General features: G+C 36.7%; 2 protein-coding genes across 5 annotated transcripts in view; one reads left to right on the top strand and one right to left on the bottom strand.

The window, feature by feature from the left end:
* The window catches only part of LOC131043915 (E3 ubiquitin-protein ligase MBR2), a 130,221-nt gene that overhangs the window by 47,758 nt on the left and 66,991 nt on the right, over positions 1-15,472 (top strand). The window lies entirely within an intron of this gene.
* Positions 7,894-8,349, bottom strand: LOC131044466 (secreted RxLR effector protein 161-like). Its single transcript, XM_057977797.2, has one exon. The coding sequence runs from the start codon at positions 8,347-8,349 to the stop codon at positions 7,894-7,896; it is 456 nt and encodes a 151-aa protein (XP_057833780.2).

The raw sequence follows: 15,472 nt of genomic DNA, 5'->3' as shown, positions 1-15,472 counted from the left end.
ACCACCATTGTTGCAGAAATAAAAATCTATTAGAGAATAATTCTTTGTACTTATCCTACATCTTTTTTTTTTTGATCGGTGACATGGATTTTTAGCCTGGTCCAATCGCCAGGTGAGGCCACAAATCAGGGGGCCTCATCCCCGTTTTTACATGTCTGAGGTATTAACACCTCTAAGCATTAGTTCTAACATCAGTAGCCATTACCTCCTTACCTCTCCAATCTCCTCTCCTTATGTCTCCACAGTCTCTCCTTATCACTCCATCATAATCACTTATATCTCCCTCACCTTATCGCTCCATTCGGCTTCCGTATCTCTCCACTCCTTATCGCTCCATTCAATCTCCGTGCTACTCCAACTAGTCCATGCTACGCAGCACCATCAACGGTCCAACACCATAGGGAATCGGGCCCACCGTCGAGACAGATTCAGCAGCAAGCGCCACCAGCGAAGGTATGAACACCAACCAAAGCTAGGCGAAAGAACCACGAGCGATCAGTCGCAGGTCCACGAGCAGCCAGCCGAGCCACCAAACTTGGTATTAACACCATATGCGCATTTCATCATCGGGGACAACACATGACTTGCAAGGAATCGAACCGGTAACCACCTCAACTTGAGGCTCGTGACTTTACCGTCATGCTGCGTGCGGGGTGAACCCCTAAAATTAATGGTTTGAACCAAGGATGTAAGCACTACAGGCAATAAGCCCCACTATTTCTCCAAGGTTCTCCCCAAGGTAAGGGTACTCCATTTTTAACACGGTAGAGACGAACCCGTGGGGTTTGAACCTAGGTTGTAGGCACTACAGGCAAGAGTTTGCATTATCTTGGTACATTTAAAAAAAAAGTTTCTGAAAAAAAACATATAGCTTTGCTATTAGTGTAGGGTTGATGTCATCGTTGACAACCCCTAGTTCTGAGTACCTGTTGATGGTGTTTTTATGCACTATACAACACATAATAAAATACCAAAGGTACTCTATCCTCTCTTGAATAAAGACTCAAATGCTGAAGATTTGCCTAAAAGGATCACTTGAGATGACTCCAAGGTTCTCAATGTTAGGTCTTAATGTGTTAAATAGCTTCAATGGTATGATGTGATTTTCTGTACCTACGAGGGGACTTACGTAGTATCTTGATTCAATCTCAATGCTATGACTTTCTTCAAATGATGTTGCGATATTGCTCTCTCTACTTCTACTGATCGTTGATAAAAAAAAGTGAAAAAGGAGTAGGGTTTAGGATGCTAGGAATGCAAGATAATGGACAATATCAAGTGAGCTCAACTAAGCTTTGCTTTGACATCTTATGAACATCTCCACAACGCTAGTGCAATCTTCTAAGGATAGCTTGGTGATTTTCAAATCACTAACTCAAGCATATACACCTTCACAATGACGCATATCAATGATGAATAGTAATTGAAGTTAAGCTTAAGCTGAATGATTTCAGTTGACCACGTAAGACAAGTTTGCAATCAACAAACTGCTAGTAGTATGGATAATGGAGCTTCACTATCAATCATGCACATGCAACTCTCACTCATCTAAACTACTCAAAGTAAATTCTATTCTATTTTTTATTCTTTTCAATTATAAGCTCTCACAAAAGGGAATGAAGAAACAAGCAAATGCTCCAAAACTCAATAAGTCACCAACACTTCAATGATTTTATTAATTTCTGAAACATCAAGCAACAATCCTTCAAAGTCTTTTGATCGATCTTCTCTCTAATTTCTGCTTCTAATCTCTCCTTCTAATCTCTCCTTCTAATCTCTTATGTCTAATGAGATACAAATGAAATGAGCTGAGCATATATAGAGCTCTCAATTACAATGGATGGCCAAGATTAAATCAACATCAAGGGCCTAGATTCTACCACCTAAGCCCTAATTAGGGTTTGTTAATACAAAATACCTAACTTAATGCAAAACATTAAATGACAGCTAATGGGAATATGACATCCATTTGGCACAAAATACGAGGAAAAATCCTCTAATAGGAAAATTCAATGCCACATAGGATCATAACAAACTTTCTTCTAGAATCTTGTTGCCCTTATCCTTCTCTCTTTTTGCAAATTCAATGAATCTGGATGTCATAGATTCTATCTCGGTTATTGAGATTGGAGGTCGGTTCTTCAATTGCTCTTCCAGGTAACTGACTTCATCCAAGCTCGAAGTAAAAGTTGTCTCCCAATCTGGTCCAAAGTCTCGTGTCTTGCTGGCGAGCATGGTGAATAAATAGATAGCATCTAGTTTTTTCTCGAAAGGTGCTCCATTTGGTTCAAAGAAGATAATCTTCACTTTCTCCATCAATTCTTTGGCAACAATGTCAATTCCTTCATTCTTCATTTCTCAAGAATAATCTTTGTCACTTCTAAGATCTTATCATGTATTGAATTGATTGGTTGATCCACCTGGGTGCATCCACCAATGATGTCCTCAAATATGAGCCTCCTCATGCGAAGCAAGTTAATCCATTGCTGAAAATCAGGGCACTGCCCATCTTTTAGTATCCCTTCGCTTATGGATGTTTGCTTGGTGTAGTCTTCATTACTTGCAAAATAGGTATGGTGAAGTCCCTAGTGTAAACAAAGGTGTCATATGCTACCTTGAGTGTTTGAGTCCTCTCAAGAATCATCATGGTTTTGTCAAATATCTTTACTAACGCCCTTATGAATGCATTTGCCTTTCTATATGTCTTAGTGATCCAAGTATCCATCAGTTGTGTTGAGGTCTTTATCTTTTCAAAATCATCAACTGTATCTGGAGGAGGTAGCGATGATAGTGAAGCTGATGGGTCATGTTGCCTTAGTGGAAATTTGAGTTGTTGGAGGTAACCTCTCAATATACTGTTCTCCCTCTCTAATCTGTTATTCTTTTCTACTTCTAGCTTGAGCATGTCATGAACTGTCTTCACCGTGTCATTCATATCTTCCAATGCTTGATCAGTGGTGGGAGGACCTATATTGATTATCTCCAAATCATATTCTTCAGCTGTAATCACATCTTTGGGTTTATCTACCCTTGGAATGGCAATCTGTATTTCCTTGATCCTTCATCTCTTGTCATCTTGGACAACTTTGTTTTTGTCTTCTTTTCATATTCTTGATTTCCATCTAGGTAGCTACCTAAATCAAAATGATCTTGTTCTTCTTCTATCACCACATTCTTTGATAACCTCTCTCTTAGCCATGTAGGTACAACCGGTCTTTCTTCTCCAACCTGCATCTCATTCACTTGTTGTTCTTGTCGTGGAGGAGATGTGACTTCTTGTTCATCATCTTCAATGTTCACATATGTGCCATTGCCTGCTTTGTTATGGTCGGCCTAGGTGAGGCTATCTTGTCTTGGACCACCTATTGTTTTCCCTTATCATTCATTCCGTGACCAATGCCTATTCCAACTGTTTGAATCATTTCTACTTGGTGTATAGATGAGGTACTAGTAGTAGGGTGAGGTGCTTGACCTGACTTGTGTTTCTTCTTTGGATGCTCTTCAACATTGTCTTTCTTTTGCTAAGATCCTTTGGAGTGAACTGAATGGGTGGCAGTGTGGCACTTTCATTCTGACTTCCACTTTCCATCTCTTCATCATAAGACTCTACTTCTCCCATCATTTGAAATGTCGCCTGAACGCCTTTGTCTTTCAACATATAGGTTTGTGTTTCTACCCATCACCTTGTATTGGATAGGATTGTCTTCATCAAGTCCTTCAAGTTTGTACTTTCCACTTCGATCCAATTAACCTTAACCTCCTTGTTTTTTTCTTTCTCATATACTAGCAAAAGATGTTTTCCACTATCCTTTGTTTGATTAGGAATGTTGAAAATTTTGGTTACTCTGATGATCTCAATGGGTAGCCTGGAACACATTTTCCCCCTTATCTCCAAATCATCAGGTGCATTCATGAAATGATCTTCAAGTTGTAGCTTGTGTTTATGCTTCCTTCCGCTAGTCTTTTGGATGTTGCCATAGGGATCAAAATTGTCTCTAGGAGTATATGGAATTAGGAGAAAAGACTTCCATTCCTCATCTATCTTCTTTGCTGCTTACAATGATGGACACACTTCCAAGGATCGTCCTAGTGAAATGGGAAATGAAATCTTTGCCTTCAATTTGTTCTTTTGTACTTTGTTGTATGCCATCAGTTGCCTCACTAGCTCAAGCAGTATGAGTTTGTCGGTAGGATATCTAGGTAGCATATAAGGTGGGCAAGAACATCTCTGGACCCTTATATAAACGAACTTAGGAAATTGAATGAACCATGCACCAAACTTTTCAACTAGCGCCTTTGCTTCTGGGGATAATCTTTGATGAATACCTCCTTGTAGTGTCCTTGTGATATGCATAGTGAATGCATCATTCGCCCTCTTGTAGTGTGCCTTGTTAAGGTAATGCAACTGTGTGTAAGATTCACAAGCTCTTAGTTGTCCTGATCTTGTACCAATTGGTCCTATGTATGTTAATCCTGCATATTCACAAGCCCTGGCGATTAAATATATGACATATGAGCCCATGTAGAATGCCTTTGCCCGCTCAAGCCTCTTGAATTGCATATCAATGTTGTTACTGTTAATTCTCGCCCAATTGATTATTTCTTTTCCCCTTGAAACGATCTCCATGAAGTAAAACATCCATGTCTCAAACTGGAAGGCCCGTGAAATCCCGAAGACTCAGCTGATAAGTGTGATCAAATCTCCAAATTCTTCCTTGAAGTCAATCCGGTGGAGCTTGTCGGGAAGCTTAAATTGACGGGGTCTACTCTTTGGTACCCAATACTTGTTGATTTATCTCGTGGCATTTGTCGGGATCATCATCATAAACCACCTTTGCGGCATCCTTTCTTTTGTACACCATGTTGTTAAATTCTGGTATGTGGAAAGCCTCGCTGATTGCATCTTCGGAAAGGTAGGCGAGCTCTGCCATCTGGTGCTACTATGATTCTCTTACTCGTATCATAATGTCTAGCACATTCCACAATGAGTTTGTTGCACTGCACTGCCAAAGGGAAGCCCACCGCCTTCACAATGTCGCTATCCATCATCGCTTGGAAGCATCCTGTTGGTTTGGTAGTTTATAATGGGCCTTGAAACTTGTTCATGTGAATCTGGCCTAGGTTGATATCACCCACATTGCCCCAAGATGATGTAATTTTGGACTCCACAATGACGTTCTTTGAATCTTCCTCGATGAGGACTTGCCTTGCTCCAGCCATGCTGCACCTGTGAGAGTTGTCTAAGTTAGTTTTATGAAATGATATTTGCTTGCAAGTAAAAATCAACCATCTAGGCTAAGAACCCTAACCTTAGAATGATAATCCTCAAAAATCCTCTAATATAACTCAAATGCTAGCTGGACCTCTAACTTATATCATAAGATATGATCATCCATGATAATATTCAATCTTAATGAATGCCTAAAGATGATCAAAATGCACTAAAACAACGAAAACCTAATAACCAGAGGTTAAATTGAATATAGATAGGGGCTCGATCCAATCTCAATTTGAGGAAATATACGGTATTTCAGACCTGCAATCTAATCCAAAATGGGCTGGTAATCGATTCTGGACAAAAACTATCTTTTCTCTTGGGTATGCTGATGTAAAAACAATAACCTTGCTTTCAAATTCGCTGTATCGCCTTACTGGTGAAGTAATTTGCTGTGACCAGCAATAGCAATCGTGTCTATATTCTGATCAATATCAAAGCGATGCTGTTAGAAGCGAATTTGCTGTGACTGGCGAATTTGATGCAACCTTGATCACATGCCAAGAGCGGGATCCTTGCCCTTAGTTTGAATTGCTGTCACGAAAATGCACTGATTTAGAAGTGTGCAATCAGAAATGCGAATCACTGAACTTTGATATGAAATGCACACGCAATTCACTGGGTCTAATATAATCACTCTTCTCCTTAAGTTGCTGCTAAGGGATACAGTGGCGCTGCCTCTATTCAATGCCTTGGGAGATAATTCGCTGTCCAATTACGTATGGTCTTGATCAAAATTGTGGTATCTTGAATGAATTCCCTGCCATATTCGCTGATACTGCACTTGAAAGTTGAATCGCTGGTAATCAAATTGGAGTTGAATCGCTGATGTGGTGGCAATATCGATTTTGAATTGATCAAATGAAATGATCAATTCAGGCTTATAATGGCTTGGGAGGCCCGATACCTCATCACAAATCACCTATCAACTTCCATTCAATGTGTTTGTAATCGAAACAATGGAGCGAGCTGGTCACATTCATTTAATGTTTGCATAGTTATCAATCTCACCTTTTAAATGAAAGCATCCTTTGTCAAAATCGTGGGGAGTCCAGGAAGATTAGTTCAATACAAATCGCTCCCCCACATTGAATACCTTGTAATGTGAATGCCGATATTAAATGAAGTTTGATCAATTTGCATGTGAAAGCTTCGAACTTTAAAACCCAAATCTTGAATGCAGATGCTTTATGATCAAATGCAAATCCACATATTTAATGTGTTGCAATCATCTTTTATAGCCGTGTTTAGAACTCAAATTTTAAAAAAAATAGAAACAATCAGCTATATCAAATTTAATGATTTGCATTGATCTCCTCAATCGGGGTTATCAATTTGTAAATGCTCTTCACTTGTGTGGCGACTTCATTTAACACCTTGTATTCATTGTTTGAAATCGTCTTTGATTCTTGAAACTCACTTTGAATGAGGTTTGATCTGAAGGTGGTGCCATCCGTCCATGCCTCAAAATAAATTGATTCAACTCAATATTACTCCTTACACGTGTTCTAAAGTTTGCCACACATCTTGCTTGTTGCGCCCATTTAATGGATTGCATCATTTTGAAATTTCGAAGTAACTTTGTTTCTCAACATCAGCATTCATTAAATAACATACCTCAACATCAGCATTCATTAAATAACATACCTCAAAGCATAATTTGCCCAAGGCAAACTTGCCTTGCCGGGAGAGATCGCTCCAATCATAGATCATCATAGTCAAAGGACGAAGCGTTCTTGGTCAAAGGACGAGGCATTCTAGTCTAGAAAGAGTGGTGTTCTAGCTTAGAACGGATGGTGTTCTAGCTTGGAACGACAAACTTGTTTTTATGCCTTAGCCAAATTTTTTGATTTTGAAGGTGAATCGCTCTAGCTCACTTCATGCTGGGTTATCTCAAAAGAGACTCTTTAAGACTTTATTCTTAACTATGACAAAGAAAAGAGGGGACCCCATTTGTGATGGGGCGATGTGTGATTTGGTCACAACAGTACCTAGTCATGTGGGTGGCCAGTGCCCAAATTGTGCATATGCTTTTTTTAAAAAGCCCTAAAATAGTAGTTTTATAGAAGAACCATAACTTGGGCATACAATGTTGGATTTTTTGCAAATAAATAAGCATTTGAAAGCTTATTCTTGTTCATGTAATTGTATAATTAATTAAATGAATGAAGATGTACATATAGCAATTACAAAGACGATGTTTCTATTACAAAACAATCGTAGGCTGAAGAAATTAGAAACTATCTAATGTGTACAATATCTTACATTATTGACCATTAACTAAATAATTGTAAAGATATTATTCTAATACCCTCCCCTAATAATTAATCTATCAACTACACCAAGTTGCCCCCTTAAAGTTTACAAACTTGTCCGGGCTCAGAGACTTGGTGAGAATATCTGTTGTTTAATCCTTTGCCGGAACATACTGCAACTGAACTGATCTATCTTCAACCAGCTTTCGAATGAAATGACAATGAAGTTCAACATGCTTGGTTCTCTCGTGGAAGACCGGATTCTTGGCCAGTTTGAGCACCCCTTGATTGTCACAGTAAAGGGGAGTAGGACTTGCTTGAGACATCTGCATGTTTGAAAGCATCCTCCAAAGCCAAACGACCTCACAAGTTCTTAACTGTTCCTCGATACTCTGCTTTTGTTGATGAAAGAGCCATTGCGTGCTGCTTCTTGCTAGTCCATGTGATTGCACTAGATCCCAAACTGAAAACATACCCAGATGTTGATTTTTTGTCATCAACGAAACTTGCCCAATTTGAGTCTGTAAAACCAACGAGTCTAGGATTGTGACTTCTGCTGTACATAAGACCAAAATGAGAAGTGTCCTTCACATAACGCAGCACATGCTTCACTGCTACCCAATGATCAACCTTGGGGGCTGTCAAGAAGCGTGAAATGTAGTTCACTGCAAAACTGAGACCGGGTCTAGTAGCAGTAAGGTAGATGAGACTACCCACTAGTTGCCTGAATGCTGATTCATTCACAACAAGTGAAATCGATTTGGCTGTCAGCTTCAACCCTTTCTCCATAGGTGTGGATGCATGTTTCCAGTCTTGCATTCGAAACTTGTCCAACAAATTGCAGGCATACTTTGATTGAGATATGAAGATACTACCTTCAATTTGCCAAACTTCAACACCTAAGCACTAGTACAAAAGTCCCAAGTCTGTAATGTCAAAGGATTGGCACAAACTCTGTTTGATTTGATCGATCAAAAGTGCCAAACTACTAGTGATAATAAGGTCATCAACATAGACAACAAGAATAATAATATCACCACGAGTGTTTTTGACCTACAAATTAGAATCAGATGGACTCCTCTGAAAGCCATGATATGTGAGGTACTTGTCAATTTTGACATACTAAGTCTGAGGAGCTTGTTTGAGCCCGTAGAGTGCTTTCACCAGTCTGCACACCTAATGTTCTTTTCCAACAACCTTGAACCCCGAAGGCTGTGTCATGTAGACTTCTTCCTGCAACTCACCGTTGAGGAATGCACTCTTAACGTCCATCTGATGGACTTGTAGAACACAGATTTACTACTAAGAGTTGGGGGGGGGGGAGGGTGAATCGGTAGTAAATAAATCTTTTAATTTTTTTGTTCAACTTAAAATTTTATGAAAATCTTTTAAACCTTTTTGAATCTGAACTCTGAAATGATAGCACCAAACTGAAACATAAAAGCAATGCCACACAATGAAGCCAATACACAAAGAAATATGTGGAAACCCAAGGTGGGAAAACCACAGTGAGAAATTCTGCTAGGATCGACTGTCCTAATCCAGCCTCACAATTAAAACTCCAATTACAATGTTTAAGGGCGCCAACACTAAGGAGTCACCAAACCCCTTGTCAAAGCACTTTGAGCACCAACTCAAAACTTTAGCACCAACTCAACTGACATAGAGAACCAACTCAATTCTATTACAACCAAGATACAACAAGTTTTAACTCTTTTTCAAAACAATGAACCTTTGTCAATCTGATACAATAAAAAGTTTGACAAGACTGGAGAAGTTTAGATACTGAGAATCATAAGTCCAAATCTGAGAATGATATTTCCAATATCTATAGAAATCTGTAACAAAACAAATGTTAAATTTCCTTCAAGAATCTGCCAAATGAGACTGATTTATCATGTCAGATCCTCAAAGTAATTCTTATCTGAGAATTATTCAACTTCACAATGTATTCAGCAAATCAAAATATCAGTAATCACCATCAATACTCTGTTACAACTCAAGAGAAGAGGACTGAAATTTGGAACAAATCATCATTTAAACTCTGTCATAATTCAAGAGTAATGACTGAATCAAATACAATTCTTATATACGTGAATACCTGGATATACTGAGATAAATCTCAAACTTGCATCTAAGCCACTGAAATCTGGAATGTTACCCTTCATGTGTCCTATTTTCGATTTGTCTCCTCTTTTCACTTAGTACGCTTTTATTGAATGCCAAGATGCTTTTTCATTTCAGTATTATAATTCACTGTTTACTTAAAGTTTTTTGACATCATATAGTCTCTCTATCGAATGAGCAGTTGTAACCGATATGGTTGGAAGTTACAACCAATTAAAACTTCTTTTCTTTGCCAAAAGATATTATACTTTAATCATCAATAGTAATAAGAAAGCATTCTCACGTAACTACTTTTAGTTACTTGTTTTCAACAAAAACTCAAACCAATTTAATTCAGTTGTCATTTGTATTATTTTGAGACTTATATTAAGTCGAATATTTTCTCCCAAAAACTTTACACCCAGACTTTAAGTCATACTCAGCCCATACAAATTCGACCAATAATTCGATCAGGTATCACTGTGAATTAATATATTTGTTCTTGTTGAGCACATCATGGTTGTAACATGATTTATATTTTAACATGATGCAGGTATCATACTGAAGTTGTTTTAATATTCTTTTCTGTGACACACATTCAAAATAGAAGAATTCGAAGCCAATACAGAGGACAAATATATAAAACCTCAATCTGAAGCAGCTGTACAGATTCCAATGCATTTACCAAATACAGATTTTATAAATCTCTGTATTTATCTCTGCAATACAACATTCCGACAGCAAATAATTTAATGCATTTCACTTTGAATAACAGTGATCATGGTAAAACAATCTGAACATTTAATGCTGACTAGAAATCTGAAAGTGTAGGCATGTGTATATTTTGACATCAATGACAAGTTATGTCAACAGTACTTTCCAACCAAATTGAGCTGCTAAGGCGAGGAAAAGCCGAATGGTACTCATCTTGGCTGTAGGAGAGCAAAAGTCTCCTCATAGTCAATGCCTTTCTTCTGTGAGAATCCCCTAGCAACGAGACGAGCTTTGTACTTGTCAAGGGTTCCGTCAACTTTGTACTTAACTTTATACACCCATTTGCAGCTAATGGGCTTCTTCCCTAGTGGAAGATTAGAGAGGACCCAAGTGTTATTCTTCGAAAGACTTTGGTGTTCAACTTCCATAGCCTTTTTCCACTGAGGAATTCCTTTAGCCTCAGAATATGTTTGGGGCTTCAAAAATACTATGGATGTTGGCCATGAGAGCAAAGTTGACTGTATTTTGCTGCTTGCTTTTGTTTTTGAACGATGAGCTCATCAGCATCAGCATGAAGATCACTTATGGTCTTAGCCCACCATTTAGGCCGGAGAGTAGAAGAACCAACATCAGATGTAGGAGGAATAACTAGAATTGGATTTGGAACAGATTCAACAGGTGGAAGATCAACATCATCCAAAGGAAATTTAGGCTGAGCATCATCAAATTCAGATTTTGCATCTTCCCTCTCATTAGGTGAACCTAATGGAAGACAGACACCCAAATCAGTAGCCTTCAAAGACTGATCCTCAAAATACTGCACAAACGAGGATAGCTGAAAAGTCCCCGTTCTTCATCAAAGACAACATTGTGATTGAAGATGAGACAATCAGTGTCTACATCAATTAGCTAGTAAGCCTTGTGGTTGTCACTGTACCCTATGAACGTAAGTTTCTGACTCTTGGAATCCAAATTGGAGCGCTTGGCATCTGGAATCCAAACATATGCTAAAGAGCCAAAGACTTTCAAATGACTAATTCTAGGTTTGCGACTAGTCCAGGCTTCCTCAGGAGTCTTCCCCTTAACAACTTGTGTGGGAGACCGATTAAGGAGATAGACTGTGGTGTATACTGCTTTTGCCCAAAATTTCTTGGGAACACTCCTGTGTTCCAACTTTGACCTAGCCATCTTAGTTATAGTGCGGTTGCGACGCTCTACAATGCTGTTTTGTTGAGGAGTGTAAGGTGTGGTTAATTGGCATTTGATGCCATGAGTATCACAAAAGTTGGAAAAAGTGGTAGAACAAAACTTCCCCCCATTATCTGACCTGAGAGTGACTATGGGATAGCCAGTCTCTTTCTCTACTAAGGCCTTAAACTTCTGAAATACAGTAAACACATTTGATTTCTGTCTAAGAAAGTAGACCCACATTTTAGACTGAAATCATCTACAAAAAGCAAGAAATACCTGGAACCAGTAACAAAAGGTGTATTCATTGGTCCACATATATCAACGAGAACCTACTGTAGTACCTTGGAGGCTCGCCATGAGTCACCTTCCTTGAATGGTGTCTTGTGCTGCTTCCCAGTGTGACAAGCTCCACAAACTTGCTGCTTTTGAGTTTGAATCTCAAGTAAGCCATGAACTAAATCTTCCCGAACAAGCTGATCAAGATAATGAATGTTCAGGTGGCCGTACCATTGATGGCAGAGACTGTTGGTAGAAGATGATTTAACTGCAAAGGCATGCTCTAGAGAATCACCCGTATCCACAAGTTTGTATAGACCAAAGAAGCATTAATTGTTTGGGGAATTAATCGGCAAAACAAAAGTATAAGATTTTTTGAAAAAATCGGGAATTAATCGGGAAAAAATCGGCAAAAAATTGGATATAGTATAAAAAATAAATATATTTTTAAAATTAAATATAGTATAAATTAAATATATATTAATTATATATTAAAAATGATATAATATACATTATAAATTCAAAATAAATATTATTATATTTACATTTATTAATGGTCTATAAAGATACGAATTTTTAATTTATAATTTTAAAACTATTTATATTTCTAATTTACAATTTTATTAAATTATATAATTATTCTATATAGTTTAATAAATGACACTAATATAATGTTTAATAATTTTAATTTACAAATTATTAAATTATATAATTATTCTATATAGTTTAATAAATGACACACTAATATAATGTATAATAATTTTAATTTACAAATTATTTTATATATATTAATTATATATTAAAAATTAAATAATATACATTATAAATTAAAAATAAATATTATTATATTTACATTTATTAATGGTCTATAAAGATACAAAGTTTTAATTTATAATTTTTAAATTATTTATATTTCTAATTTACAATTTTATTAAATTATATAATTATTCTATATAGTTTAATAAATTACACACTAATATAATATATAATAATTTTAATTTATAAATTATTAAAAATTAAATAATATATATTATAAATTTAAAATAAATATTATTATATTTACATTTATTAATGGTCTATAAAGATACGAATTTATAATTTATAATTTTTAAATTATTTATATTTCTAATTTACAATTTTATTAAATTATATAAATATTCTATATATTTTAATAAATCTTCACCACAAAAACCACAAAAATCTTCACCAAAAAAATCGTTTTTCAAAAAACTTCAAAAAATTTCTTTCGAAATCTTATAAAAATGAATTTTTGTTTTCCTGCTCTGATACCATGTTCAGGTAATTGCAAAATTTATTAAATGAATGTAGATTTACATATAGCAATTACAAAGATGATGTTTCTATTACAAAACAATCGTAGACTGAAGAAATTAGAAACTATCTAATATGTACAATATATAACATTATTGAGCATTAACTAAATAATTATAAAGATATTATTCTAATAATTCTAATCACACCACAACCATCCATCCGGTTTATCCATATTCCCCCCAAGTACATGTTAATTTTAATTTGAAGTACGTCTTTGTATTTTGACTTGTACTTCGAATGTTTTGCAAAACATGAGACCTTTTTCCTGTCTTATGAGCATTCCAATTTCACATATGTTGATTTATAACATGTATATGAGGAGTATATCATTGTAAAATCATTGGTTTTTCAATTCATCATTTTGTAGTTACTCTTAACAGAGGCAACTTTAACTCTTGGCAAGATAGTATCCTGAAACATCTTAGGTGGCTTCATCTCTTGCCACATGTCTATGGACATATCCCTTAATTAAGTACATCTATTTAGAGGCAAGTATGGGTTATCAAGAATGTTCATGTCCTTGGATTGATTGGTAGGAGTGTTGATTTGGACATTGTATTCTATCTCACACATTGAGTGTCCATGCATTCTTTGGACCAATATTTTAGGAGAGGTTTGGAGACCAGTGTCCCTCTCCATTCCCAGATGATTCTTTCATTGATAGTTCTACCCCTTGATGATTGTGATACAAAAGAACAACTTGATTATTTGGCAGGTCTTGATAGTTGTGATGACATTGCAGCTTCTCTTGATGCTTCTACATATATACTATTGATGTTTTGGCTTTTATGACTTCTAATCCAGATTTAGAACCTTCATCTTCTTTATCTACGAGTCACTATCTCGAGGCTAAGGATTCTTGCATTTCAACATTAGCAGATACATCTCTGTGTACATATTCAAACATCTTGTGTGGACACATCATCACAGGATGGCTAGTTTAGTTGGATGACATACATTGATATTATATTATGTCCATCTCGTGCTGCTTTGAGTCATTCTTTGCAGCAAGGACATTATAACCATCAAAATTTGATACTTGGGATGGGTTCTTGACATATATTGCAGGTTTATTTTGTGTCTCCCATTTTATAGATTTGATAGACATGATTAATGACATCCATTCCCTCTTTGAGGACAGTTCCATCATTGTTATTATCACTCCATCTTCATCTTTGAATCTTGTTCTTCACTTGCCTCCACATTCTCTTGGTTGTGACTTTCATTTATTGGATTTGTACCTAATTTGATTGTGGCATCATTGACAAAGCAACACTTGAGCAAATATCAGATTCATCATCATACATCATGGTTTTTTTTCCTTCATAGAAAGATATCCTACATCTATATTTGGTTTTGTTTCTTCTTAAGGGGAGATTCATCATTGTCCTTGTAGCATCCTAAATTGTACTCATTTACAATTTTGTCCTCACTTAGGCCTCACTTTGGCATTTCATCCTCTAAGGCTTGACTGAAGCACTGATTTTGCTCACACCAACTATCAAACACAACTTTTCATTGTTTACATTGTCTCCCCTTGATCCTAGAGCCTTGATTTCCAGAACCATAGCGCTGGGTGCCATGGTCCTCTCAAAAAGGGCCCATCTTGGAGCCTCATAATGGTCACCTAATTTGAGCGGGAACCTAGATCCCATGTCGGCTCAAGTCGGAAATTCAATTTGTTTTTTGACCAACATGTATAAAAGGAGGTCTACCGATCTCATTTTAAACCTGATCAATCACCTCATGAATTCAAGATCTCAATTACACTCCAACAAATTCAAGTGAGCAAGCAATTAGTCTTCTATCAAGCATTGGAGCTGAAGTGAAGTCAAGATTCAAGCATTGGATATGACATTCATGTTCTATGTTTTATGAAGACTGCCTACATGAAACCCTAATTCCTTGTGAAGACAAACAAAACTTCATTAAAGGCAAACCCCTATTCCCAACAATTTCCCCCTTTTTCATTGTGCAGGAACAAGTACAGTGCCACACTCAAAATGATCGATAGGATTCGCAGAGACGAGCAGGTTCATCTTTCGAGAACGAGAAATTTGGAGGACTAGGGTGAGGTGCAGCATGGTCCCAAAAAAATAGGCCAAATTTCTAGGAACAACTCTGAATCATCTTGCTCAAATCCATGTTGGTGGCTCCATACAACACGTGTAGCTCACTGTTTCTATCAATTTGCTTCAATAATTCACTATTTTGCCCTAATCTTTAACAATTCAAATTCATTTTAATTTAGGGAAGAAAGAGCCCCATTTATGAGGCTTGGAATCTGATCAGAAACTTAGTCTATCAAGCCTAGATCTAT

The sequence above is a fragment of the Cryptomeria japonica genome, chromosome 6 (assembly GCF_030272615.1).
Source record: "Cryptomeria japonica chromosome 6, Sugi_1.0, whole genome shotgun sequence".
In the NCBI taxonomy this organism is placed as follows: Eukaryota; Viridiplantae; Streptophyta; class Pinopsida; order Cupressales; family Cupressaceae; genus Cryptomeria; species Cryptomeria japonica.
This window is presented reverse-complemented; position numbering and strand designations above follow the sequence as displayed.

Coding starts and splice junctions, on each gene's coding strand:
- LOC131044466 (XM_057977797.2), bottom strand. CDS start 8,349: ATGCAAGACTGGAAACATGCATCCACACCTATGGAGAAAGGGTTGAAG.